This window comes from Falco punctatus, assembly GCF_963210335.1.
Source record: "Falco punctatus genome assembly, chromosome: 1".
NCBI classification, from domain to species: domain Eukaryota; kingdom Metazoa; phylum Chordata; class Aves; order Falconiformes; family Falconidae; genus Falco; species Falco punctatus.
Genome location: NC_137580.1, coordinates 106,925,621 through 106,950,614, shown reverse-complemented (window position 1 = coordinate 106,950,614; position 24,994 = coordinate 106,925,621). Strand labels below are relative to the sequence as shown.

General features: G+C 41.7%; 2 protein-coding genes across 6 annotated transcripts in view; one reads left to right on the top strand and one right to left on the bottom strand.

Annotated features, from left to right (window-relative positions):
* The window catches only part of MYO1C (myosin IC), a 131,403-nt gene that overhangs the window by 58,413 nt on the left and 47,996 nt on the right, over positions 1 to 24,994 (top strand). The window lies entirely within an intron of this gene.
* YWHAE (tyrosine 3-monooxygenase/tryptophan 5-monooxygenase activation protein epsilon) lies at positions 63 to 24,873 on the bottom strand. 2 transcript variants are annotated; one of them, XM_080374141.1, is made up of 7 exons: positions 24,673 to 24,873; positions 12,686 to 12,885; positions 7,053 to 7,159; positions 6,009 to 6,215; positions 5,058 to 5,194; positions 2,568 to 2,614; positions 63 to 994 (listed from the first exon to the last, which is right to left on the bottom strand). In XM_080374141.1, exons 1-6 carry the CDS (start codon positions 24,734 to 24,736, stop codon positions 2,607 to 2,609), a joined length of 723 nt encoding a protein of 240 aa, XP_080230267.1. In that variant the 5' UTR covers positions 24,737 to 24,873; the 3' UTR covers positions 63 to 994; positions 2,568 to 2,606. The 2 variants fall into 2 exon arrangements, with proteins under 2 accessions (XP_080230267.1, XP_080230266.1); XM_080374140.1 differs by lacking the exon at positions 2,568 to 2,614 and having other exon boundaries at positions 24,673 to 24,872.

Below are 24,994 nucleotides of genomic sequence, written 5' to 3'. Positions count from 1 at the left end.
AGCAACACAGGAAAGTTACCCTTGCTGAAGTAACTAAAATATAAAAGAAAGTCATAGTAATATTTGGCATTTTTAATTTAGGTTTGTTTTATTTAAGTTTAATGTTAATTCCATGCTGTGTTTCAGTAAGAACAATACAGATTCTGTATCTGTGGCTCCAGTCAGATATCCAGTAGTACAAATTAGCTTCAAGTTACACATACTGAACAAAAGAGGTTGAGCGAGCGAAGGGAGATGGGGAAAGGGGAGGGAGAAAGAAAAAATATTGAACACGCATGCAGGCTTATCAATGCCACCTTCAATGCTAACCTGCTTTGAGGAAAAGTAAAGAATAGGCAAGAATGAGCAGCCACGGATTGTTGAACTGTTACCAGCACCATGATTTTCAGCAACATTTCAGCAGTTTGGAAACTTTTTGTTTTTATACAGTAAAACCACTACAATAGATGTCCCAATGCAACCTGTAACTTCAAGCTAAACACCCAATTAAGTTTAAACATTGGTATAAAATTCAGTTTAAACAGTTATAAAAAAAAAAAAAAAAAGAAAAATGCCACCACATGCGCACTACCTTGCCGTAACAAATCTCTCTCCTACAAGTCTAACGGCCTTCAGGTGTAACATCCACTTCTAACGGCCACCTCGCCACTTCTGGCGGGAGACAATACAGTAATGCTGAAAGAGCCTGTACGCAGTCCTGTTAGTGTCTTAAAGAACCTACAAGCTGGCACCAGTAAAATCCACAGAAATTCACTCTTGCCTTTTAAGAACTTTTAAACTGTGTAAAAAAAATAAAAATAAAGAAACCCAACAGGGCAGGAACCTAAATTCTGAGACCCAATGTAAAAGTCAGATTTGGTGGTTCTCAGAGTGACACTGAGGGTTTTTGTGGGGAAGGGGAAGGGTGGTCAGAGATGGGTTCTCTTGTTGGCCTTTGTGTCTCACTGGTTTTCATCTTCCACATCCTGCAGCGCTTCTTTATTCTGTTCTTCACCTACAAAAGTGTTTAAAAGTAAGACGTCAACTTCTAAAAGACGAGACCTGCAGAACGGCTTAACAATCATCTAGAGATTAATAGTTTCATGCAAGTACACACGCTCGCTCACACGCTTGCAGAGATGACACACACACTCACATAACACAGCCAGTTTGGGAGTGAAGCGTTTCCATGGAAATTAAGCCTCATAATCACCTCATCACATTTCATACAGAACTGCAGCACAGGCCATTAGAAGACGAACTCTGTTGTAAGGACAAACAACAAACCACGGTCCCGAAAAAACTGACACTGCGCATGTGACCGGTCCTGTTGATCAAGAGCCGATTCATCAGAATGGCTGTAGATCAACATCCATTAAATCGGGAAACAGCTTCCCCAAAACCTCATCTCTACTCCCGAGTGCCCGAAGGACATCTATTCACTAGCTACAGAAGTGAGACCAAAACAGTTTTTAGAAATTAAACTTTTTTCTGCCCAAGTCCACTCAAGTCTCAACAACAGCAAAGTACTGCAGTCAGTTTTACAAACTAACACTGATGGCACATATTATGAAGGGTACCGAAAGTAGTATGAAAAACCATCCCTACTTCAAGTCCAACATGACCAGAAACCCCAACTTGCGTTTATTAAAAGGAAACCAGTGTGGAAATTAATTTCTCTTGAAAAACAGCCAGTTTGGGCCTATTCAACGAGGCTGCAACATGCAGTGAAATGGAAATCTCTCCACAAAGCCTCCGGTAGCAAGTGTTTGGTTATACTTCAGCTGCCCCTGGGTGAGGTGCATGCAATGCCTCCTGCATGTCTTTGCCAGATGTCTAATGCAACGGGAAAAAGTTTAACGTACTTCAGCTAGTGCCATTAACACATGCGCAATTAACTTAATTGGTAGGAGAAACGGAAAAATGTTTTCTTTACAATGATCTTTAATGATGTGAGATGATACTCTCTTAAGGGCGATAAACAAAAACTGCCCATTCAAAAAATTAATTTGCAATAAAACCCTATCAAATGAGACTAATGACTTCCAGCGTATCATCAGAATGCCTGCTCAGAGCATGTTCAGATTCAGAATTATCACCAGGTGCAACACAAGGTAGATTTGGAAGAGGTGGCCTAGGAACACAAGACGTCTGACATCCAACAACAATAAAACTTACATTTAAAATTACATTAACAGATAGGAAATTTCATTTCAGAGAGGAAAGCCGAGGCCCTAACCCAGGAAGATGATTAAAAGAAGATCTGAGCATGCTCTAGCCAACGCACTTAAGCAAATACTCCTTTATCAGGCCATTGTCTAAGTACTTTTCATGCCCAAATATTCTTAATATCCATCCAGGTATGCAGCTCTATTCCCAAACTTGTAAGTTACTTTGGCTCTTAGTCAAGCGTATTGGACCTGGGTGGGGGCAGCAGGTCCCAAACTGGTAGAACATTGCTTAGCCCTGGAATGGAGTCAAAGATACAAGCAATTTATCAGCAGCAGGAGAGTGACAGAGGCAAGCACAATTAGTGATCAGAAGAAAACTGACGCTGAAAAGTTCATTAAGCCATGACGAAGACTTACAAAGTAGAGTTTTTAGGAAATGAACAGTTGGACTTTCCTTTAGGAATCTATACAGCAGGAAAGAAGGGGAAAAGAGGAATCATACGAAGACGACATTACAAGCGTGAAAATAAACTCGACACCTCGTCTATGACATGGTTAAAGATACAGTAAATGAGATGGAAAAGTGCAGCAGCTGACCAACACCTGATTTTAGATTTTAGTCATACTCTACAACCTACACAACTGGAATAAAAACGAGCAAAAGCTTAATAAACACAACAAGCCTTTTTCAAGTCTCCCCCACCCCTTAGGAAACTAGTAGTAGTGATGATCTTGCTCAGTGCCAATTAACTTTTACCAATCTACAAAGGCTCTACCCATTTTGGAAATACAGAATTCTAGAAGCAACAGTTTTAAATGCACCCAGCCAGCGTATTAGCATGGGATGAGGAAATGAGAAAACTTAATTTTGCACCTATGTCTGAACGATATGCATCAACACCATACTTTCTGTGGACCTGGAGAACTGCACCACTATTTTAAGGAGTTCTACAGTGTTTTGAATTCTGTAAACATCATCATCATCCTGGCATGCATCATGAACAGTAACCAGGATAATCTGAAATACCTCAGGAAAAACAAAAATATCTATTGTCTATGCTATGGAGCTAATTACGAAATGAGAAATTACAACCTAGATTATGCAAGAAGAAATATAAAGAGCCTCTGTAAATAATCCTGAACTTCTGTAATACATGAGGCATATTAGTCAGCTCACGTGCAAATAAAGCAGCTTTTGGAAGATGTTACTGTCTCGTAACACCAGTTTGGCCTCGTTAACTTCACTGAAATGGCTTCCTCAGTGTTACCACAGAGCACCAGAATATTTGTCTCTGTTACAGAAGAAAAATAAAAGGTCCTATTTTAGTTGTGGGAATTGGGAAGCAATTTCTTTTTCCAACGCCTAACCATAGCAAGGCAGGCATCCAATTATACCTGCAGCATTTAGAGCAGGGTCGGTACATACCTATCCAGGACACATACACATGCTTCTGCGCTATCAGATAACCTCACACCTTCAGAAGCAAGGTGTGGGCCCTTGCGAGAGACTTCAGCACCAGGAAGCAGCAGGGTAACCTAGAAGCCAAGGCCCTGCACGTTTACAGTTTTCCCCGTTCTGTCAAAAGCCCAAAGAAATAGGGCTGAAACAGCATCTACAACATCCAATACTCATGATCTACGCAAAGAGCAGGAAGCTATCAAGTAACAATAGTTTAAAACAAACCCATCGATCCTACACAAAACCAGGTAGTTGGTAAAGAGATTCTACAGTTGCTTTCAAACGGACACTACACACCAATAAGGTACTCTGAAGTCACGCTATACGGCTATCGCCATGCTTCAAGTAACATCTTACAAAAAACTTTTAAGACCCTCACGTATCTATCAGAAGTTAAAAAGCCATGTTGTTTAAGCTTCTGTGCGTTTCTAAGTACCTAACATAATTTAAACAGGACTGACTTTAAACTTGGAGGTCAGCCCTTTCCACTTGTCTCTCCAGGACGTAATTTTTGCAGAAGACAACTCAAGTTTCTTTTTAAATAGCAAAGGTGTACTTCAAAAACCCAAACGAGTAAATTTATGCTTAGCATTGTATGGGAAAGTATAAAAGGAAAAAGTCCACTCAGTATGCCAAAAAGACCCTTTAAAATTTAAATAAAATTTAACTAACTACCACGTATTAGTAACAAAAGCAATCAACATCCCACCCTCTGGTACTGCCAGGGAATATACGTAGTATTTGCTCTGGCAGTAGCCCGCTTCAGGCGTCACAAACTAGCGGTTTGGGCAGTGTATTAAATAAAAGTACTTAACATCTCAAGCAGCAAATTAGATTTCCCCAAGCTTTGTGGGTTTTTTTTTGTAACAAAGTATTTTACAAAATCCTTTTCCCTTTCTTCCTCTTCTCCTTGTACTTAATCCTTCAGAAGGAGAGGAAAAGATACAGAAAATGCTGTAAGGTGAAGTGATTAGTATGAGGGCAGCAAGTCTTCCACTAAAATACCAACAGACATATCAACAGTGTCCTGAAAAGAAAAAAAAAAGGGGGGGAACTAGGTTATTTCCAATACTTCCTCCTGCATTAGAAATTCACATCTGGTTGGAATGACAACCACAGATGAACACACCACACCATAAAAGAAAGCAAGCTGTGCTTTTAAAAGCAGTGATTTAATTTAATCACAGATGCCTCAACAGCCAGGTGGGGAGAAGAAAAAAATTAATGTTACTTACTCCACACCTCCTTCAAGTGAGAGCTGAAAAGCTTCTCAAAAGCAGCTAGTGTCACCCCTATCAACTTAGGCAGTGTTAAGAAAGGACAGAAATTCAGGAGAGTCAATTACTAGGAAAGACAGAAGTAAAACACCGAATCCATCTACATTTCCACGCTCTGGTTCCTGGGCAGAGGTGAGCAGACAGCAGCATTTTCGAGCTGAATGTACTTACCATCACCCTGCATGTCTGAAGTCCATAGTGTCAGATTATCACGTAACAACTGCATGATAAGTGTAGAGTCCTTATAGCTTTCTTCACTCAGTGTATCCAGTTCTGCAATAGCATCATCGAAAGCTGCTTTTGCCAACCTGTAAGAACAGAATAAGTCAGATTTAACGTATATTGCTAAATAGACTCCGGAAGCACGCAAGCTGAACCTGTGCCTCAGGACACCTATCTTCTAGTTTGGCTACATGACATCTGTAACATTTTTTTATATTATTCAACAGTGATTAGATGTTCATCCAAACATCTCTCATTTTCAAATGCAGTCACTTTGCATACTTCAGAATCTTTTCACTCAAGCATATTGGTTTTCTTGAGTATTTCTACGTCTTGTAGTAGAACTGATTAAGATCTGCTAAAAGCTTGAAGAAGAATATTACATAACCTGCAATGACAGAAATATAAGACGAACGGCTCTTGCTTCAGTCACCACTTTTGCGCTCATATGAGCTGAGCCCCTACAGACAGATGAGCTGTTGTCATTCTATACGTGTTCACAGAAATTGGGAACATGATCCCTCTTACCTTGTGGAACAGCCAGAGAGGCAAGTTCTATCACCTCACACTTTTTGCAGGACAAGGGCATGCACAGAGTTAACATGGCAAGCTGTTAAAACTGCCATTAGCTGATCAATCCAAGGCTATCGCTATTCTGCTGCTCATACGTGATCTACTCCCAGATAAAACAAATGGGTCTGGACTCAAAAGCAAACGGCAAAGTTGAAAACCTTTCCAGCGAATTGACCTCAAACACAGCAAGTCATCAGTTACCAGAGCAGGAAGAAAGCCAGGCAGCCCAGTGATCCTACTGAGGAAAAGCAGTTACTCAAGTAGCAACCACTTCTGGCTTGTTTGGTATTCACATTAAGTTTCCCCCCCTTCCCAGTCACTACCTACCTGCAGGCACGATCAGGAGAATTAAGAATTTCATAGTAGAATACAGAGAAGTTGAGCGCAAGTCCTAAGCGGATAGGATGTGTTGGTGGGAGTTCTGTCATTGCAATATCACTAGCAGCTTTATAAGCCACCAAGCTATTCTCTGCAGCCTCCTTCCTGTCATTTCCTGTGGCAAACTCAGCCAGATACCTATGGTAGTCCCCCTTCCTGGAAACAGAAACAGTGACAAGTTGGTAGTCATCGTTTCCCCACCAGCTGCTAAATTAACAGCTCAATTCTGAAACTGATGTTTATCTATTCACACACAAAGGACACTGCTGCTGAACTACTGCCTAGACAACAATGCATTAGTACTTGAGTCGATTTTATGCCATGAGGCAAGAAAACAAACAGTTTGGGTTCGCTTATTTTCTTGCATGAGTACATGAAATAAGAGTATTACTTTCTCTGTTATCAAACTGTCTCTGTACAACTGTAGCTGAACTAGACAGGTTTTTGATCTGAAGGACAGAGGATTCAACTACAGGGGAAAGCACACTCTGCTGTTCAAGATTTCAGCTACGCTTCAGAAAGTATAAAATATGCACCAAACTAGTGACTACAGCAACATACTTCATGATCAAGTTTCATTTGATAATGCAGGTTTGAAGTTGAGACTACATGACAGTTATCAGCCTACCTAATCTTCTCTTTATGAAGAGTGTACAGCTCATGCAAAACACTGAAGCAGGGATGGGATTTCTACATTATTAGCTCAATTAAAGAAAATAGTTGTTTCTTACATCTAAGCGTATTTAGATTTTACGTTGTAATTCAGAAAGTTAGAACAGCTTGTGTTAAATTCTCATGACCTCACTCCAAACAAAATCTATCCAGACACTAACACCTCAAAGGTGGCCCAAAAGGGATATTTGTTAGCCATGACTGAACTGTCCGCTTTCTAGAAGTTACTGTGGTTGAGCGGGCAGAAGCTACGCGTACAGCTACCTTCTGTCTCTAGTACAGATAGACGAAGAGGTCCTTGCCTCACAAGAAGATACTTACATTTTGTAATAGAAAACCTTGGACTCGCCAGTGTTAGCTGCTGGAATGAGGTGTTTGTCCAGTACATCCAGAATGTCACAACAGATTAACTTCAGTTCAGTCTCAACCTAGCAAACAAAAAAACACACAAAATGAAAAATGGAGGCAAGGTTAGCACACAAGACTAAGAACTATTTCAAAAATATCTAAGTATCAAAACAGTCAACATCACAAAAATCCAAAGGGGGGGGGGGAAAGACAGAAGGGGAAAAAAAAGTATCAGCTGCTCCACAGGTGCATTAAGTAAAACAGTTCTGCACAATTAGCTGGCACACAAAGAAGCAAAGACTAATTATGATGAAACACGTGACTGAATAATGGAATTATAAATTCCCTGGAAGACAGCTTGCTAGACAGTTGCATTAAGTTTGTCTTGGGATATAATTCCTTACTGCAAGGCTTGCATAACTCCTAATTCCTTACGTTTTTGACCCTGGAAGGCTGCCCTGCAAGTGTCAACAGCAAAGGGGACAATTTGAAAGTAATTAATACGAATTTGCTAAACCCCATCACACCCCAGTTAAATGGCACCTTCAGAACAAGTTTCTAGTGATTACTTGGGAGGCAAAGCTCTAACAGAAGAGCCTTAGGACAAAAATAACGGAGAATCAGAACAGAATGAAGATATGCTGCGCACACAAAAAGGTCAGATACAAAAGCAAAACAAACTCCAGAAGATACACACTTCAGAAGCAGCAAAAAAGGCAAAGCGCAGCAACTCAGAGAAAAAGCAAAAATCATCAACACTAACAGTGAGATCTGTGGCCAAAGAAAACCAATACATAAAGCCTTATTTAAAAACAGGTATTGGATTTTAATACCCAAAGTTGAAAACATGGTCACATCACCTTCAAAGCAAGGTCTATGAGGTTAGGGTTTACCACAAAGTTTCACACCTGATAGCAAAGAAACTAAGCATACCCAAAAAAAAGCTAAAAACTGTCTTTTGACATCAACATTGGCAAGGCCAAACTTGGTCTGAGCATCCCATGTCATTTTGCAGTAACTTTCATAGCTACAGCTGAAGACAACTCTGGCTCAAGCTACTTTCGTGTACTGCAAAGTAGAGGTTTTCAAGCAAGGCATCAACATCAGTTACAAGACTCTACCAGAAACTGCATGTCTTGGATCGCAAGAGAAGCCCCGCTTGGTCCACTACCCCTAACTGTCTTCCCACCCACACAGTTGTTTTTCCTTCTTTCTTTAAGCATTTTTCTTGCCATGTAATATTCTTACCACTCTACAGCTCCCAAACTATGAAGGTTTGTAACCACATCTATCCTCAAAGCTGTTAAAATTATAGATCCAAAAATGAATGCTAAACTGGCACATACATACACATACTGATTTGTACAAAGTGACTTAACAGATGTGCAAAAGTTCCTTTAGAGAAATTAAGTCTACAGCAAATTTCATGTATAATGTCAGAATACCCTAAAATGCAGAGGAAAAGTTAGATGCTATACTTAATGTGACAAATGCTTAAGGAAGTTGCTGAAATATGGTCACTTGAGAAGAATCTACTTCATATATTCTTGGGCTACAAAAGCTATAAAACCTTTGGCCAGCAGTCAGTTCCTGCAAACTTCTTTCCTCTTGATCCTCTTTTTCAATGACTTCTTTTGCAGAGAGATCTTCAGCAAAACTGCAAAGAATTAAATCAGTTTCTAATCCTCTTTTGTTAAATAACCATACATGTACAAACTTCTATTTCATCTCAGACAGACCTTTTTCAGCTTTGCTTAAAGGATCAGTCACACAAGTTACCAGAGATCAGCCACTGTCCAGGGCAATGTAAAATGTCCTGACCAAGCTTAGTTTAAAGATTTAATGCATCTCAAGTTGATTAAGAACGTAACAAAAAACCACCCACAACAAAACCTTAAAAGTTCTTCTATGAAGAGGATCTGTTCTAGACAGCAAGGCTCCATGAACCCTGCAAAGCAGCAAGCCAGCACAGAGCCCACACTAAGCTTGTTCAGAACATTGAGAAAAGGCATGTTTAAGGTCTAACACCATTCCAGCTCCACATACGACAGACAGGCTCTGACCAGCAAGGAAAGACTGCTCCCTCTGATGGGTGCACGGAAGCCCCCCCGATCCACCTCCTCATTTTTAGTGGCAGTGCTCGTTTAATCAGATTCCAGGCTATGTTCTTAGCTCTGCAGATACAAAAGCTCGTAAACCACCTGGTGATCTAAATAAGGAAACTTATTAGAAGCAACCAGAAGGGTAGCCTGTACTAGTTCTTTGACCTGTTTTAATATGTAGCCCCCAAAATAGCTGCACCTCACAACTGAGATGCAACATGAAACTAGAACAGCAAGAAACAGTTGCTAAAGCCTGTAACCTCCCTCCTTCCCACCTCTGCCAAAACTAACAGGCAGACCACCCATCTTTATGCCAATTCATAGCCTAACCTTTCTAAGAAGGGAAGGAGAACCTTGCAGCTGCCCCAGAATACAACCCAGGTTGTACGTCTGAGCACTAGAAACACTTACTTCTCATATGCCACAGACAGAGACCAGTACAGGGAAGGTGAATACTCGTCCTGTGCTATTAGGGAAGGGATTCAGTTGCCCTGCCAGTGAGTGAATTGCATTATGTGCAGACACACACCACTTCATCCTCTCAAGGATGAGGAACGTGAGCCTCAGTGTGTTCTCATCTACACAGATGCAGTCAGATGAGAAAGCCAGGGGCTCCACTTTTGTATATCCAAATGGCCACAGGACCCAGAAAAGCAGCCTGCCTACAAAGGAAGCAAGTAAGTGGCATTTTCCCCCTTGGCTATGTGTGTTTTGTTACATTTGTCGTAAGTGGTTCAAGTAAAGACACAGCTGGCCTCTTCCATCACCTCTCAGTATTGCCTGGTGTAGCCCCAGGACAAACCAGCCCGGCCCTATGCTGACAACACCGTCATCCCTTGAGCTCTGCCCCAAGTCACACCGGCTAGTAGCTCAAACTCACTCCAAACGTTATTATAATTTATCACTTAGCTCTTAAAAAACACTGATGTAGACCAAAACTGTCTAATAATTACTTTCATACAAACTACAGCTTCCCTGTCAACTCGAGCAGCACCCTATAGCTGAGCAAGGTCACAGCTGGTTCTGGTAGCAGGAGAGAGATGTTTTTGCTAGAGATGCTGGTTCTCTCCAACTCCCCAGTGCTTTAAACTTGGCCTGTCAGTCCCTAAACACGTATTTTGGGTTTGGGGTTTTTTCCCCTTCTTCAGAGCCTTTCAAGCCTGGGAAGGGTCTCCCAACAGCACTGAACTTACCCTGAAAAATGCTACAACAGTATTTGTTGACACAATAAGAATAATAACTCTGCTGAGCCTGAACTGCACCTTATCTCTTCAGAGAAGTACTGAGCATGGCAACAGGGCAGCTGCGCTACTGTTCCAGCAGCGACAGGAGACAGCAAGAAGCATCATCCAAGCTTTTGCAGTAAGTTCTTCAGGCCCTTGCTGCTCCCATGCCATCTTGCCAAACCCATTAACACTCTCCTTATAGAGGATGCTAACTCGCAGGAAGTCTCCCAACAGCTACAAACAGGATCTGGTCTTCCATCTACAAACCATACGTGGAAACCTCAAGCTAGAGTTGAGTAGACACAGCTCGTCTTTCTCCAGTACAGAACAACATTAGTTTGCCACAGCACTCCTCCACCTAAAGCCACAGTGCCAGCTGTTCCCTTTAAGGATTTAACCGCTGAAGATACTGTTGGTGTGGCACTGCACTTCGTGTGGCCTCTCTGTTGGTAAGATACTTCAAGGACTCCATACACTTATTTCTTACACCAAGCAGTCTGTTCTGCATGGTACTTGCTCTCTTGGTAAAGAAAGATGCAGAACACAATGCCCTTTTTGCAGTCCTTTCAAAAACAAGGGATAAGTCTTTTCACTGTTGAAGGATCTTTGGCAGAAGACTGTAACCATCCACAAAACACTGTACAAAAAACCTGAAAGCATACAGTACAATACAAATTTAAACAATCAACAGATAGCTATTGTCTCATTTCATATGTTCTGTTACAAAGGTTTTAGACACCCGTCAAGAAATGGTATTTGGGACTGTATGTAACTGGCAGAGACCCATCCCATCAGCACGCCAGCACAAAATTAGAAACTCACAACTCTTAACAATTCCACGGAGCAACAGAAACTCTGAGTCAACAGAAAGTAGTCCAGAGCCATCCCTGAGAAAAGATTTCCAAGCCAACATAATTTCCATTGGTGGTATATGAATCAGTGCCAGGTGATATAATACACTCCACTGTTTCTGTGGAAGTGAAGATCTGAACCACGTGGAGGCACTTGTCATCAAATAATGGAGATTAAGTCTCTACAGAAATGTGTGGGATTTAAATAGTATGGCAGCATGCTTGCTCTGACTAAACCTCATTTAAGGAGGGGGAGCAGGGAACACACAGCTCACTGCTCTAATAGCTGAAGGTTTCATTAGCCCTTACCGATGAAGGTCAAAGCTTGCTCCAAGTTCTCCATTTTAGGTAAAGTTGCACAGACTGACTAGACTCAGCATGAAGTTATGTGGATCAATTTTTCTCGCTCTCAAGAGAGAGAAAATAGCAAGGCCCCAGAGGTTATTACACATCCAAATTTCAAAATTGAGATGACCATGACATATCCGCATCCCCCATCCCCAGGAACATGGGAGTACTTTATCTCAAATGTATTTAACTGCTATCAATGTCACTGACCAGCTTAGGGACAAAAAAAAAAAAAAAATAATTAAAAGCTACATTTTAAGAACTAGATGCTGTCAGAGAAGCCATAATGTATCAGCAATTATTTCAACACAGACATAGCTGTCTGAGCTAACAATAAGTCTGCCAATTGTACAAGATCAACTAGGCAACTATTCTTCATTATCACCCAACTGCTAAGCTCTTACTTTACAGCAACTCCTGCCAAGCTTTCATCTAGGGAAAAAAAAGTAACAAAACAAGGCCAACATACATGAAATGCAACTATCACAGTGATAAAAGACGAGGTAAAGGAGTCAAAGGAAGTGGCCATTTGGCTTTACACTGCCTGTCTACACCAAAAGGAACACTGAAGATCCTTGCCCACTGGCATTTCAACTATGTTAATATTTTGAACTCTGTAGGACAGAGTACTGCAATAGCACCAAGTGTTAAGAGTCTGTATGATCCAAATCAACTTTTATCAGAAGTAGAAGCTAAACAGCCAAACACCTCCTTTGACATGGTTAATTTTCCAAAAGTTGCCTGAGTAAGTCAAGTTGGAGAGTAAAAAGGCCTCCTGAGCAGGTGCAGCCTCACACTTCAGCAGTCAGCTTAACAGATATACAGACACACTGAAGGAAAAACCCTCCCCTTCTCCTTTGAGTCTATGGCCCTTTTGAGTGTTTACACAAAAACACCCAACCTCTCCCCATCACCAAGTACATTTGTTCTCCAAACAAGGAACAGATTTCATCCTTCCAAGACTGTCATCTTATTACAGGTCACCACGCCGCAGGCAGTCTAGAATACCAGGGCAGTTTATGGCAAGGGTAACAAAAACGAACCGTAACTAATGTTCCGTAACACCAACTACATCTTACCATTTGCCGATATTCCCGAATCATTTTTAATTTGTCTTCTCCACCTTTGTTTTCTTCTTTCTGTTCAATGCTGCTGATTATTCTCCAGGAAGCTCTTCTGGCTCCAATCACATTTTTATATGCAACAGAAAGCAGGTTTCTTTCTTCCACTGTCAACTCCACATCCATTCCAGCCACTTTCTTCATTGATTCAACCATTTCTAGGAGAAAAAGGTCAGACAATTATTCTCACATCTACAGCATCTTTCAAACCATTCAACAGAAGTTGTACATTCACCATAGCTTATGAAAACAGGCTCCCTCCTCCTTTCATGCACAGTTATTCCTCACTTTCATACTGGAGTGTTCCAAACAAATCAACGGGTACGTGCACAAAGGAAGTATCTGATGTTCTTTTAAATGCATTTGACAAGGGTCCTGAAAAAAATTTTTAGTGATAGTTTAGGGGAGGTTCTTGTTTGTTTATATAGGAGACAGACAAAAAGGATTTAGCAGCAAGCATGTTTTTCACAGTGAGTAACTATTATCAGTACAATCCTACATGAATGCGTGTTCTTCAAAACGGTTCAGAAAAGGCAGACATTAGCAAGAAAAGCGTGACCAAATGTAACCTGGCTTTCAGCACAGTAAGGATAAACCAAAGATTTACAGAATGCTCCACTGATTTGTCAACTGGAATAGTGTAACATGGTAATTAACCAAAAAAAAAATCAGATTTGAATAGAGTAGGTAAGTATGAGCACTGTTATTAGGGAAGCAAGACAAAGTTCCAAGAGGAACCACCAAGAAAGATTAGATAACTTGGAGAAGTAAACAAGTCATCCTGAGGATACCCAGAGCAACTGTATCTACACATGCCAAGCAGTTATGTAGACTGAAAATTAACAAACTATAAATTAATTTATATTTACAGTTTCAGCCTTTTGATAAGGACTACTAAACCTGAGGTTAAAACTATTATTATGAAACACAGCTTTCCTACACTCAAGTGGAAGCAAAAGCCTGAACCACTTAAGGAAGGCACAATCCTTTCATTACCTAACCACATTACAATTACATATTAGAAAAACGGAAGCCGAAAAGCGTGAAGTACACACTAACTGAGAGCCCCGTACGAGACACCCAGGAATCGTAGGGTTTGTCCTGCTACACAGTGCTTCACTTCATTCACCATTTATCTTTCAGCTTCATCAGAAACTAGAACCGGCGGGATTCCAACAGACAGAAAACATAACCATTAATGAATGGGACTAAAACCCAACTACCCCATCTACTCAACACAACCGTTTCATAGCTATCTGCCAGATAGAGGGACACCAGAACCACACATTCAGCTTCTGCCAAAACCACAATGATGCTATTAGGCTACGCCTCCCCTAAGATGCCTTACTGTGCTGCAGCCTATTTACCTTGCCCACTCATCATCCCTCCCCCATCATTTTACTTCCTTATGTCCTGCTGTGTCATGGCAGAACAAGCAATGGGAGTCTAATGAAGCTTAACTGTCAATTTTTTCCTTGGGCGCCAAAACTCACAATCTTAACAGGCATAAGCTATTTCAGCAATGGAAACAATATTTTTCCCTGGCAGGAACAATGTTATCAGTCTCCAACAGGTCTCCACATGTGTAGGACAAAATTTTATAGCAGCTCCATTCTTAGCAGAAGTGGAAAAAACCTTCTTCCTCTCCCACTAGATTTTGCTTCTCCAAATCAGGGAAAGTAACAAAAAAATCCACTAAGGATTTGTTAAGTTTTACAGAACACCACCGTACTACTGCAAAACTGTGAATTGTTTTTACTGAAGACTCCAGGAGTTGCCACACTACATACATAGTTAGTATTAACATAAGCATGCAGTCTTGTAATTTAAACTAGCTAGGTTAAAGGCAATATGATAGTTACAATATTCTATTTAACTACTGCAAGCACCGTGTCTTGTTTCCAGAAGGATGCCCCTACCTCTAAACAAAAAACTTACTGCCCAGCTGTAAATTTTTTGTTATACAAGTTAAGTCTTCTCATATTTTGAGGCTTCTTAAAACAGCAGAGCTACACCCAAGATAACAAGCCTTACACTGTTAATTTTTGTGACCAAAGACGACAAATGTGAATTAAGACTGCAAGTCTCTGTGACTTGGCAACCTTTGCAAAGCTCCAGCAAGGGACAGAGGGCTCATCTTCAAGCTTAATGTTTAACTGCCCTCAGCTAAGAGTAACTGAAACTGCACTACATCTGTAGTTTAAGAAATAAACTGTATTTGTGAACATACAGCCCTTCCTTCAACCGTTAGTTGTGTAAGTTCATGAGCTGCAGAGATATCCTCTATGTAAACACAAATAATTTAAAGTGTAGAAAAAGGCAGGGTAGTCATGCCATACTATTCATCTATGACGCTCACTCCCAGGCATCCACCACCACTCTGAAGATCTTTGGTCTGACCCGGTATGACCATTATTAATCAAACACACATGTGTTTCAGTATGTGGCAAGCTTAACTAACAAAGATCACACTAACTTTGTCCCATTAGATTTTCTTTGAAGTGATGAAAGCCAGAGGAAACTGAGTAACATTAATACCTTCTCTGGAACTGGCAGGTTTCTGAGGTAGCCTTGTACAACCTACTGACAGTCTCTAACCATCATACAGCAATGCACAGATTACAGAAGATCCGACTTTACTTTAAAACATTTATAGTCTTCTGTGCCTTATCCATTGGGATTAACTACAGAGCACTTCAGGCATACTATGTATGCACTACAATACTTCTGTAGAAAACCTGCTTTCTCATGAAGTAAAAAAATTATTCATACCTATCTCTTACACAATAAACAGCGAAACGCATGTAATAATTACAGTGTGGAGGTTAACACACACATACAGTAACAGTTTCCAAGATCATCTGGCATGTATCAGGAAAACCAAGGAAAAAGGGGCTAGCTTTACCAACCGTGCTACAGGTTTCCTTCGTAATCTCTACCCTAGAAACAGATTTGTCTACTGTTTACATTGAAATTAAAACACTATACAGAAGACTTGCTGTTCTCTGTAAACAAGTAACCGATTCAAAGAGTACATTTGTAGTGAGGTGTTTGAATGTAATCAACTGCTTCTGCAGGATTTTATCCACTGCTAGCCTAAACACCTACAAGCCCTTGAAACAGAGGTCCAACACATCTGTGCACTGGAGGACAAATCAAATTTAAGCCGAGTAACAGCTTTTACAAAGGCATACCTCAGACTCAGTCCTTCAAGAAGCAGAACCTGTCAATACATATTAGCCGCCAAGCATCCCTTTAGTCTTCTGCAAAGAAGGTCAATAACCACCCTCTTGTAGAGCCACCATAATCATGGAAGTAATGGTGCCAAAAGAAAACAGTCAACTGCTCAGAACTACCACCAGAAAACAGGCCTTGTAACCCCAACACTTTTTATGACCATGAGTTGTTAACAATACTTTTTGCCAGGTGAGAGCCACCAAGAGTAAGATGCTGGGGGGTGGGGGGACCACCTGAGGTTTTCTTCATTTGCGCTGAAACCCAAAACCCTCAAGTCCACCAACTCTTCAGACTAGGGACTCTGTCAATACACTGATGAAAGGAACTGGAAGGTCTTCCCTTCAGAATCTTATTCCTGTTACTAGTTAAATACACAACCAGCAATTAGAATCGCACCCATCAGCAAGTATCTTACCCCAAAAAGAAGGGACTTATCAGCCTACTCACAAAGCTGTAGGAGAAAGGTCCTGGTTTAGTAAAGAGCCCAATTTTACCTACAATACAGAAATCTGGGCTGGTATTTCAACTAGACAAAATAGTATTATGCACATACCTTGGTCTTCCACAGTAAAGTCATAATCCAGACCTGAAAATTTAAGCCTGATGAATAAGAACCCAGGCAATACAAAACCAAGAGGACAGCGTATTTGCATCTTCTCCAATAGAAAACGAATTCCATACAAAAATAAAGCCATCTATGACTGCCAACAGAACAAATATTTTATATCCTAAGTGCAGCTTTACGTATCTAGAAGATTCCACAAGGAGGTGAAAAGCTCAGAGACCACTTAAGACAAAATACAAGTCTGAGATTACATTTCAGTAAGGAGGATTATTCAGTAATGACAACTCATTGCATACACTACCCAGAGATGCTTACACTGCATTATGGAAATAGTAGTGTTATGAAGATTCAAAAAGACAGAAATTGTAATTTAAGAAGTTAAGTTGATTGTGGCTGTCACCTTATTATGCTACTGTCAGATCATGCCATCACCAGAGCAGGAAATCCTGAAAGTGCAAAGTGTGGAAGGACAGGGGAATATTCTGGAGAGTGACACACGTGCCCTAGATTTATATCCTTCCCCAGGCATTCGTTGTTGGTTGTTATAAGAAATACAATAAATACATATTTGGTCTGATCAGGTTTGTATATTCTTACGGAAAAAAGGCATTTAACTGAGACTCAGAACAACCACCTAACACACTACAAAACTTTAATAACGCCTGTGCCATTTTTTAAGTTCCTGTATTCTACTACGGTAAGATGCTTGGCTCCTTACTGCAAACATTGCTGACTCACCTCCAGCCACTGCAGACTAATAGTAGGAACGTGCACACCTAGCTTATAAAGCACAAAGGATCTGGACAGTTGTTGCCACCACACCAAGTGCTACCTAAAAAGATCTGTAAAACAGCCTGGTACATGACTTGGAATTAGGGGGTTTTCTTTTAACAGGAAAGAAAGATTATGCCTTACTCTAAAACTAAGCAGTAAATGGGGAAGTTTACAACTGTTGAGAAGCACGTATTTGATAACCATCTACTAGGGACCAACCCACTGAATCTGTACCAAGGGCACAGTTGATAAGGAAACTTACTTGGTCACAGAGTAACAAATGCCCCTCTACCAGACAAATACGAGAAACTTTAAGTACTTGTTGCTCCTCAAACTCTAGAAAACCAAGCAACTCAGGGGAACCCAGATGTCCCTGTGTAAGGAACTATGGAAACAGGTGATGTACTGCAAATTTAGTGGAAAGACTAAAATCCCTCCCAATATAGGATTCAAAGCTTAAGAAACAGCAGACCATACCGAGTAGCCAGTATCTCAACAGTTCCATTAAAGTTTGTGCTTCTAACAAAAATTACTTGGCCTAAACAAAGCTGATGCACTGAAGAGAACATGCTGGGGCAGGACTACAGTATTTGCAACCTCTAATTCAGGTATCATGTAGTGCTTAAGCCTCTCACGAACCGTGATGCTACAGAATCTGATTTGTTTTATGAAGCATCTAGGTATATAGCTTACAGCAGGGCACTCCTGATTTTAAACAATACACAGAATATACTTCAACCTTATTGCTTAAGTAACTAACTGTCCCTCACCACAGCACAGTGGTTCAACATTACCATAGATGTTCTAGCTTTTTGTTTTTCCTATTAGTGGTGTGCTTAACTTCCAAAAGAGGAACTACTTGAGTGAAAAAGCTTGTTAAAATAAGAACAGAAAAAGAGCTTGTTGAATAAAGGTGGGATGGAGGTGACTTGATGGTCATCATACTGAAGGCTCACCTCAAAATGAACCTCAGGAAAACCCAGACGGTGGCATTCTTAAATGCTACAAAGTTAACAGTAACAGAAGCACACCACTTCAGAAAACTGAAGTTGTGTTTTAAGTTTAATCCCTTTCATTCCCCTTATCTAAGGGGAATAAAGCAGACCAAGATCTTCAAGCTTCTAAGCTGCTGCTCATATCTATTTCAGGAGCTAAAAGCTGCAAATGAGCATCCAGTGTGATGTGAGGACATGGAGAATATAGCAGAAAACACAATCTTCCCACATGTGTTCACCACAGAAGATCATGCACCACAACCAGCATTCAGACGACTCGGTACAAGTGCTAGTCTTGTACTTGTTCATTCTTGCAATGAACAAAAGATTATTAGTAGCAAGTCACAAGAACTCAAAATAAAGCATCTGATCCTAAACTGTGTACAGTCTCTCAGTTAAGACTTTAGAGGCAGCAGCAAACACAAACTTGCTAACATTACGTCAATTTTCAATAAGGATTCCAGCAGACACGAGGAACTACAGAGCCATTAACCTAACACTCACAAGGGGTCACGTTAACACGAATTACACAAAAAACCCAAATGAGTGGCTATATGCAATAATACCATATTGTAGAGCATGGCCCTCTATAAATGCAAATAACACCTCACAAATCTACTGTGATGCTTTGAGTGAGTCAAGCATATGGACAAGGAAGACATGATGATATAATCTACCTGGATTTCCCAAAGGCATTTGACAAGGTCCCTCACCCAAGGTTCTTTAAGGAACTCAACTGCCATGGGATAGGAAGGAAAGTCCTCACATGGATAAACATATGGCTGAAAGACAGGAAACAGGGTATGAATATAAGACTCAGGTGTTCAGAATGGAGAAGCATCACCAGTGGAATCACACAGTGATCTGTGCTGGGAAGCACGCTAATGTTTCCAAGTGATCCAGAAAAATGGAAGCAAATAGTAACTCCTAACTTAGCAGTAGTAGCAAACCTGTAAGAACAAACACAGAGATAAAAAAAAAAAAAAAAAAAGACCTGAAGAAATAGGGACAAGCATATTTTCTTCATTAAGTGAAGAGCGTTAACTGTGAAGATTCATGCCCATAGACTGCATTTTCCCTAGAACTGAAGGCCTCCACCTGGCATCAGCAGCCACCACTCTGGACATTACAGTAATTAGCTCCAGATTCAAGCCAAGAGAAGGTAGGGCTCATCTTTTCATCCATTAGGAACTCTTCTTCTGAGCACACTATTACGTTGCCCACATTAAGTTTTTCTGTTCTCTTAAGAAATGCTGCATTTGGCAAGGAAGACTTACGAGATGGCTAAACCAGTGCAGCACCTTGCAGGGAGATAGTGATAGAAGGGAAAGCCACCTGCCTATCTATTCTGTCATGCCAGCTCAACACTTCTTTGACCTCTCAACTGGCTGAATCAGGTCACCAGCTCAGAACACAAATACTCAGAAAGTAATCTCACTTAGAGAACTGAACTGGCTCTAAGGGTCAGACTAGAAGCCAAGTAAGCATGACAAAGTCAGGGAAGAGAAGACATCCCTCTTTCAAAAGTGAGCTGTCAGATTAGCTCACCCCACTTTGCAGCACTGCATCTTCAGCTTTTAAAAGCATAAAATGAACACAACCTTACACAAAGTTCCTGCGATTTTTCTTTGAGGTCTTCACATGCCTGAAGCACCCCGAGTAGATTATTACAGGCAATCAGAAGCAGGGTGCAGCTACTGAGGTAATAAAAATTGATAATCCCATCTTAAGCTTCCTGTCTAGGGCATGCCACATTTACCACATTGTACTGAGATAAAAGAACCTAACTATAATCCCAGAAGTTAAAGACATCCAACAGGTAGTGGAGAAACAAAAATACCAAAGAACATCCATCCTGCACAGTGGCTTACACTACGATTTTGTGGAGAAAGCACCAGGTTATACTGCTATTTCTCATAGAAAGTTTATAATGGCTGGTGCAGCCACGACACTTCCGACGTTTGATTGCATGACTCTGCAACATACAGCTCTACAAAGCATACTTGTACCTTTATGCACTTGGAGAAATAGATGGATTAAGGCCAAGTTACCGAATCAACAGTGGTATTTTCTCCAAAATCAATCCTGTGGACGATCACAAGTCTTTCTTGCAACAAGAACATGATTTCTAAGTCATCACTATCATCTCTTCAAGCTGTCAACATACGCTTTTCTGAGTAAGAGTGTTTCTCCAGTATTTGTACCAAAACATTTAGTTTGAAAGCACACACAGGCAAAACTAAAGACTGAGCCTTATCATACATTCCTCTGCTTGATTGACATCTGCTACTAAGTAATCTTCTAATACAAGTACTCAGGCATACTCAACTGTAACGGACATCAACTCAGCTTCTGGACTCCTTACAGAGAACCAGATGATCTAATTGTAGATGTCTGTCTCCTTTGGTTGCTCTTGGTACCTCAGGAGATTCAAAAAGGCCATTATAGAAAAAAGTCCTCTCTCATACAACTCTTCGTCATCAGAAGTCTATTTTTATGGACCAGTACACGAAAAATTATCACTTTAAAAAATTAACAATCTAATTCCTCCAACACTGTCTTGGCCATACTCTGTCTACCTCTTGGATTCCTACATTTCTTAGGCATATGCTGAGATTTTTTTTTCTGACTTTTAGCATTTTCACACCTACCCAATCCACAGACAAAGAGAACAGTCGTATCCCATGTCACCAGAACAGTGAGATCTCTGACAGACAGATGTAAGTACTAACCACCTGGGGGGGGAACAAAACAAAAAAACCTAAGTATGCCCGACATTTGCCTGAAAAGGAGAGGTCCTCTGCAAACTGAAATGAATATGCAACTTAAATTCTAATTTGTGACTTAATTTACTGATTCCTCATTAAGCTGTAAATTCAAGACCTGTTACTATGACAAAGTTTTTTCTAAAACTCATTCAAATCTTGAATTGAGTCCACTGCTGCGCACCTTACTGCCTTAAACACTCATTTCCCTGACAGACAATTCATAAAACATAAGAGTCGGCTGTTAGCTTCCTGTACTGGAGTCAAGAGAGCTGTCAAATCTGGGGTTTTTTTGTTTTCTATCCTGTAACTTGACTTATTATTGGGGCTGGGTGGGGTGGAAATCAACCTATTTCACCTCACTGAAGTTATATTGTATGTAAATTTGAAGTCATATACTTCAAGACCTGTAGTACAAAACTGCTGTTTAGAGTTTAAGTTATCTGCTCACAGCCTATCTTGTGTCATAGCATGTTTCTCACCTGATTAAAAGAAAGCTGTTACCTAGCTTCCACGATGAAGAACCGTTTTCAACATTCAGCACCAGTCTACAGGAATCCAGATATGTACATTCTCTTGATATAAAGAATTCAACGTAATTTCAGAAACCAATGTTACCTACTCCAACTGCTCATTAAAAAAAAACAACCACACACATTTATAGTTACACATGATTCTATTAATAATAGTCTTTGAAGGAACAGCAGTAAGTGAGACTTCTTACAAAGCTTCCTGTATTATAAGTAAGCTTCCTGGCCTTTTGTGATTCGTCATGACATGCCTAAGTAGATCCGTGAAGATAGTCAGACACTCAAATCTCTTAATATCTCTAGAGATCAGGGCTTAAGTGCTACTTACACTGCAGAAGTACCTAGAAAGTTGTCCCCTTAATCTGAGCCAACAGACTGAAAAAGTGTACAGATACAGGACTAGACTTCCAACAATTCACAAATACAGCTTCCAGAACTTCATAAATTCTGTTAAGTCTGTCAGGTAAGCAACACCAAAGAAGCCACAGTTAGATGCCCACCACAAGTGCTCCTATAAAAGCTATGAACCATACATAAAAACCCACTACCACACCACTTTAAAAGTCTCAAGAAGATGGGACCAGAACTTAATGGTATCCTAACATCAAACAGAAAAAACTGTCATGCCACACATAATCGTTACACAAGATTTGCATTCCAATGTATTTGCAGACAGTACTTACCATCGCACCATTTTTTACATGCCAATTAATAACTGACCTTATGACCATCTATCTCAAAGATCAAATGGAAGAGCAAAATTAAGAATAACTTACACTTTCACCATACTGTTTCCCAAGCAATTCTGTTCATAGAATTATTAAGAAGTCTGAACTATCTTGGTAGAGCCGCAGTATTTCATGTAAGCAAGAACAAATTATGGCAGCAATTTTTAATTGTTTTAGCTGAACAATACAGAGTTAGCTGCTTAAACAGGATCTGCAGCACCTATTATTCCAGGCCATGGACATGACAGATATGAAGATGAATTCAGAACAACTAGCAGAATTAGAGGGTGCACCTGAAGTGTTTACCCAACTTTATTCTAAACAAACTTTGGAAGTCTAAAACTCACAGCATCGATTTAAACATGACAACTTTTAAGTTTAGTGCTCCCTCCTAAATGCTAAGTCTCATTACCATTCAGAAGCAATACAGATGAGAAGTCTTTTCCATCTTCATCTAGCCAGCTTGTTCGCAAACATCCATGATACTGGCAGAATTTAGAAGTCCATCAAGGGAAATGCTGCACCAAGGCAATCCCTGCTAATCAATTTTTATTAGCTGACAGGAAGTCTGATTGTTTTGCACTTCAGATCTCTACAATGGGGTAGAGTCCAATTACTGATTTACCACCGACTCAAGAGAACACTAGAAAAAGTCATGCCTCAAAAGCTCCCGAAGATGATGAATCCTCCAGGACGTTGGCTAAGAATCCAACCTGGGGTTCCACTCAAACCAAAGCCAACACTTTTCAGTTGCACAGACTCATCCATACCAGGTGGAGAATCCGTTCCTCCCTACTCACCAAACCAACTCCAGGAATGCTGCTGGAACTGGGATTGAGGGTCAGGGGGAAGTGCACCTGTCCATCTGATACCCTTTGGGGCAGACAGTTAAGACACTGAAAAAACCAAAACCCTCTGCAGAAGCTGCAGACTTACTGGGGAATATGGAACTGCAGGCACCCCTCCACCCAAATCAATTAAGCTGTACCCCAGTATCTTGTTTTTTGAGGGTCAATTTTTTCTGTAAGTCCTTACCATTAGTATGGAGACTGTCTGACTCCCCTCATTTAGTGGGATTCAAAGTTCTACCTTATTTCCTTACCAAAACTGTCACGGAAGGGAACCTTATTTAGACCTTCCTTTTCTGTTGGTAGTTTCTACTTCCTCCCCAAAACATGCATTTTTCAGGTGTTTTGCAACAATGTTATAAGAAGCTTTCCAAGTAAAAAAATATGTCATTTGGCAAGAACTTGGTCATGTTGTCTATGATTACACAGAGAAAGTATCTGGAGTGCCCTCCTACCTCTAAATGAAGTGTAACTGCATTCACACTTTTTTATATACAAGGGTATTTATTGCACTTTAAATGAACAAACAGAAAAGTCTTAGGGCAAAAGTAACAGTCCCAGAAGTGTAACATCATTGAGAAAATTGAAGGCCCTTTCTATTATATGCAAATTAAACATGTTTAAATGAACAGTCACAAGACAGACATTTTGGGGGCAAGAGACACCATCCAGGGCTGCCAGTTCCTCCACTCTACCACTTTTTCCGCAGATATTAAATGATCAGCCATAGCACAAACTTACAGGGGGAAAAGGATGAAAAGACGATGCTGGAAAAGTAAAGTGATCTGTAGTAATTTCTACCACATAATGAAAGCATATGCTTTTTCTTCAAGCGATGAAGCATCAGAACTCGATCCCTCGAGGGTGAGGGCTCGCTCTCTCTAGGTTTGCCAGGGGCAGCAGTATGTCCAACCGAAGGCAAAGGAAGAGAAAGAAAAGCGCTAGCCCCCTCCCTCGGGAGCCAACAAGGCGCCCAAGCCCCCCCCCCCAGCGTGGCCCTCGGAGGGGCAGGAGAGCCGGGCACCCCCCTTCCGGAGAGCACGGCACTGGGCGTTGTCTGCGGCGAGCCGCCCTCAGCCCCACGCCGCCGAGCCCCGCCAGGCCCGGCCCGAAGGCAAGCCAGGCCCGGCCCGAACGGCACCGGCCCCAGCCGCGCCGGCCAGCCGTGCGGTGAGGGGCAGCGGGGTCTCTTTGTGGGGCCCCCCCGAGGCGGGGGCGGCTCCCCTTCCCCCCCCCGGGACTCGCCCTTCGCGGCCGCCATTTTATTCCCGGCTTCTGCCGCCACCGCCCCCCGAACAGGGCCCCGCCCAGGCCCAAGCCACCCACTCGTTCAGGGCCCCCATCCCCAGCTCCACCAGCCCCTTGGGGCGCTCCCTGTCGCCATTTTGTCCGTGCCCCCCTCCTCCACCCCTGCCCCCCCTCCCCCGCCCAGCCGCCATTTTGTGGCCGCTCCCTCCCTCCCTCTCCCCTTGGCCTTGCACGGCCTTCCTAGCCAGCGCTCACCATCGTAGCGCTCAGCCTGCTCAGCCAACTTGGCCTGATAGACGAGATCCTCCCGATCGTCCATGTCCTGCAGGCGGGGCGGCGTCGGGGACTGCACGGGGCGGATGGAAGCCGATGGGTCTGGGGGGCTCAGCAGCTACCAGCTCGCTGCTCTCCGGGCAAATATGGCGGCAGCACCTCCTCCCGCTGCATCCGGGCACTTCCGCAAGTGAGCGCATGCGCCCTGCGGCCTCCCATAGCAACGGCGGCTCCTTGGCAACGGGCGGGAGGCGGGGGCCGGAGCCGTCGCGGCGTGAGGCGCCGGCAGCCCGGGGGTGGCGGG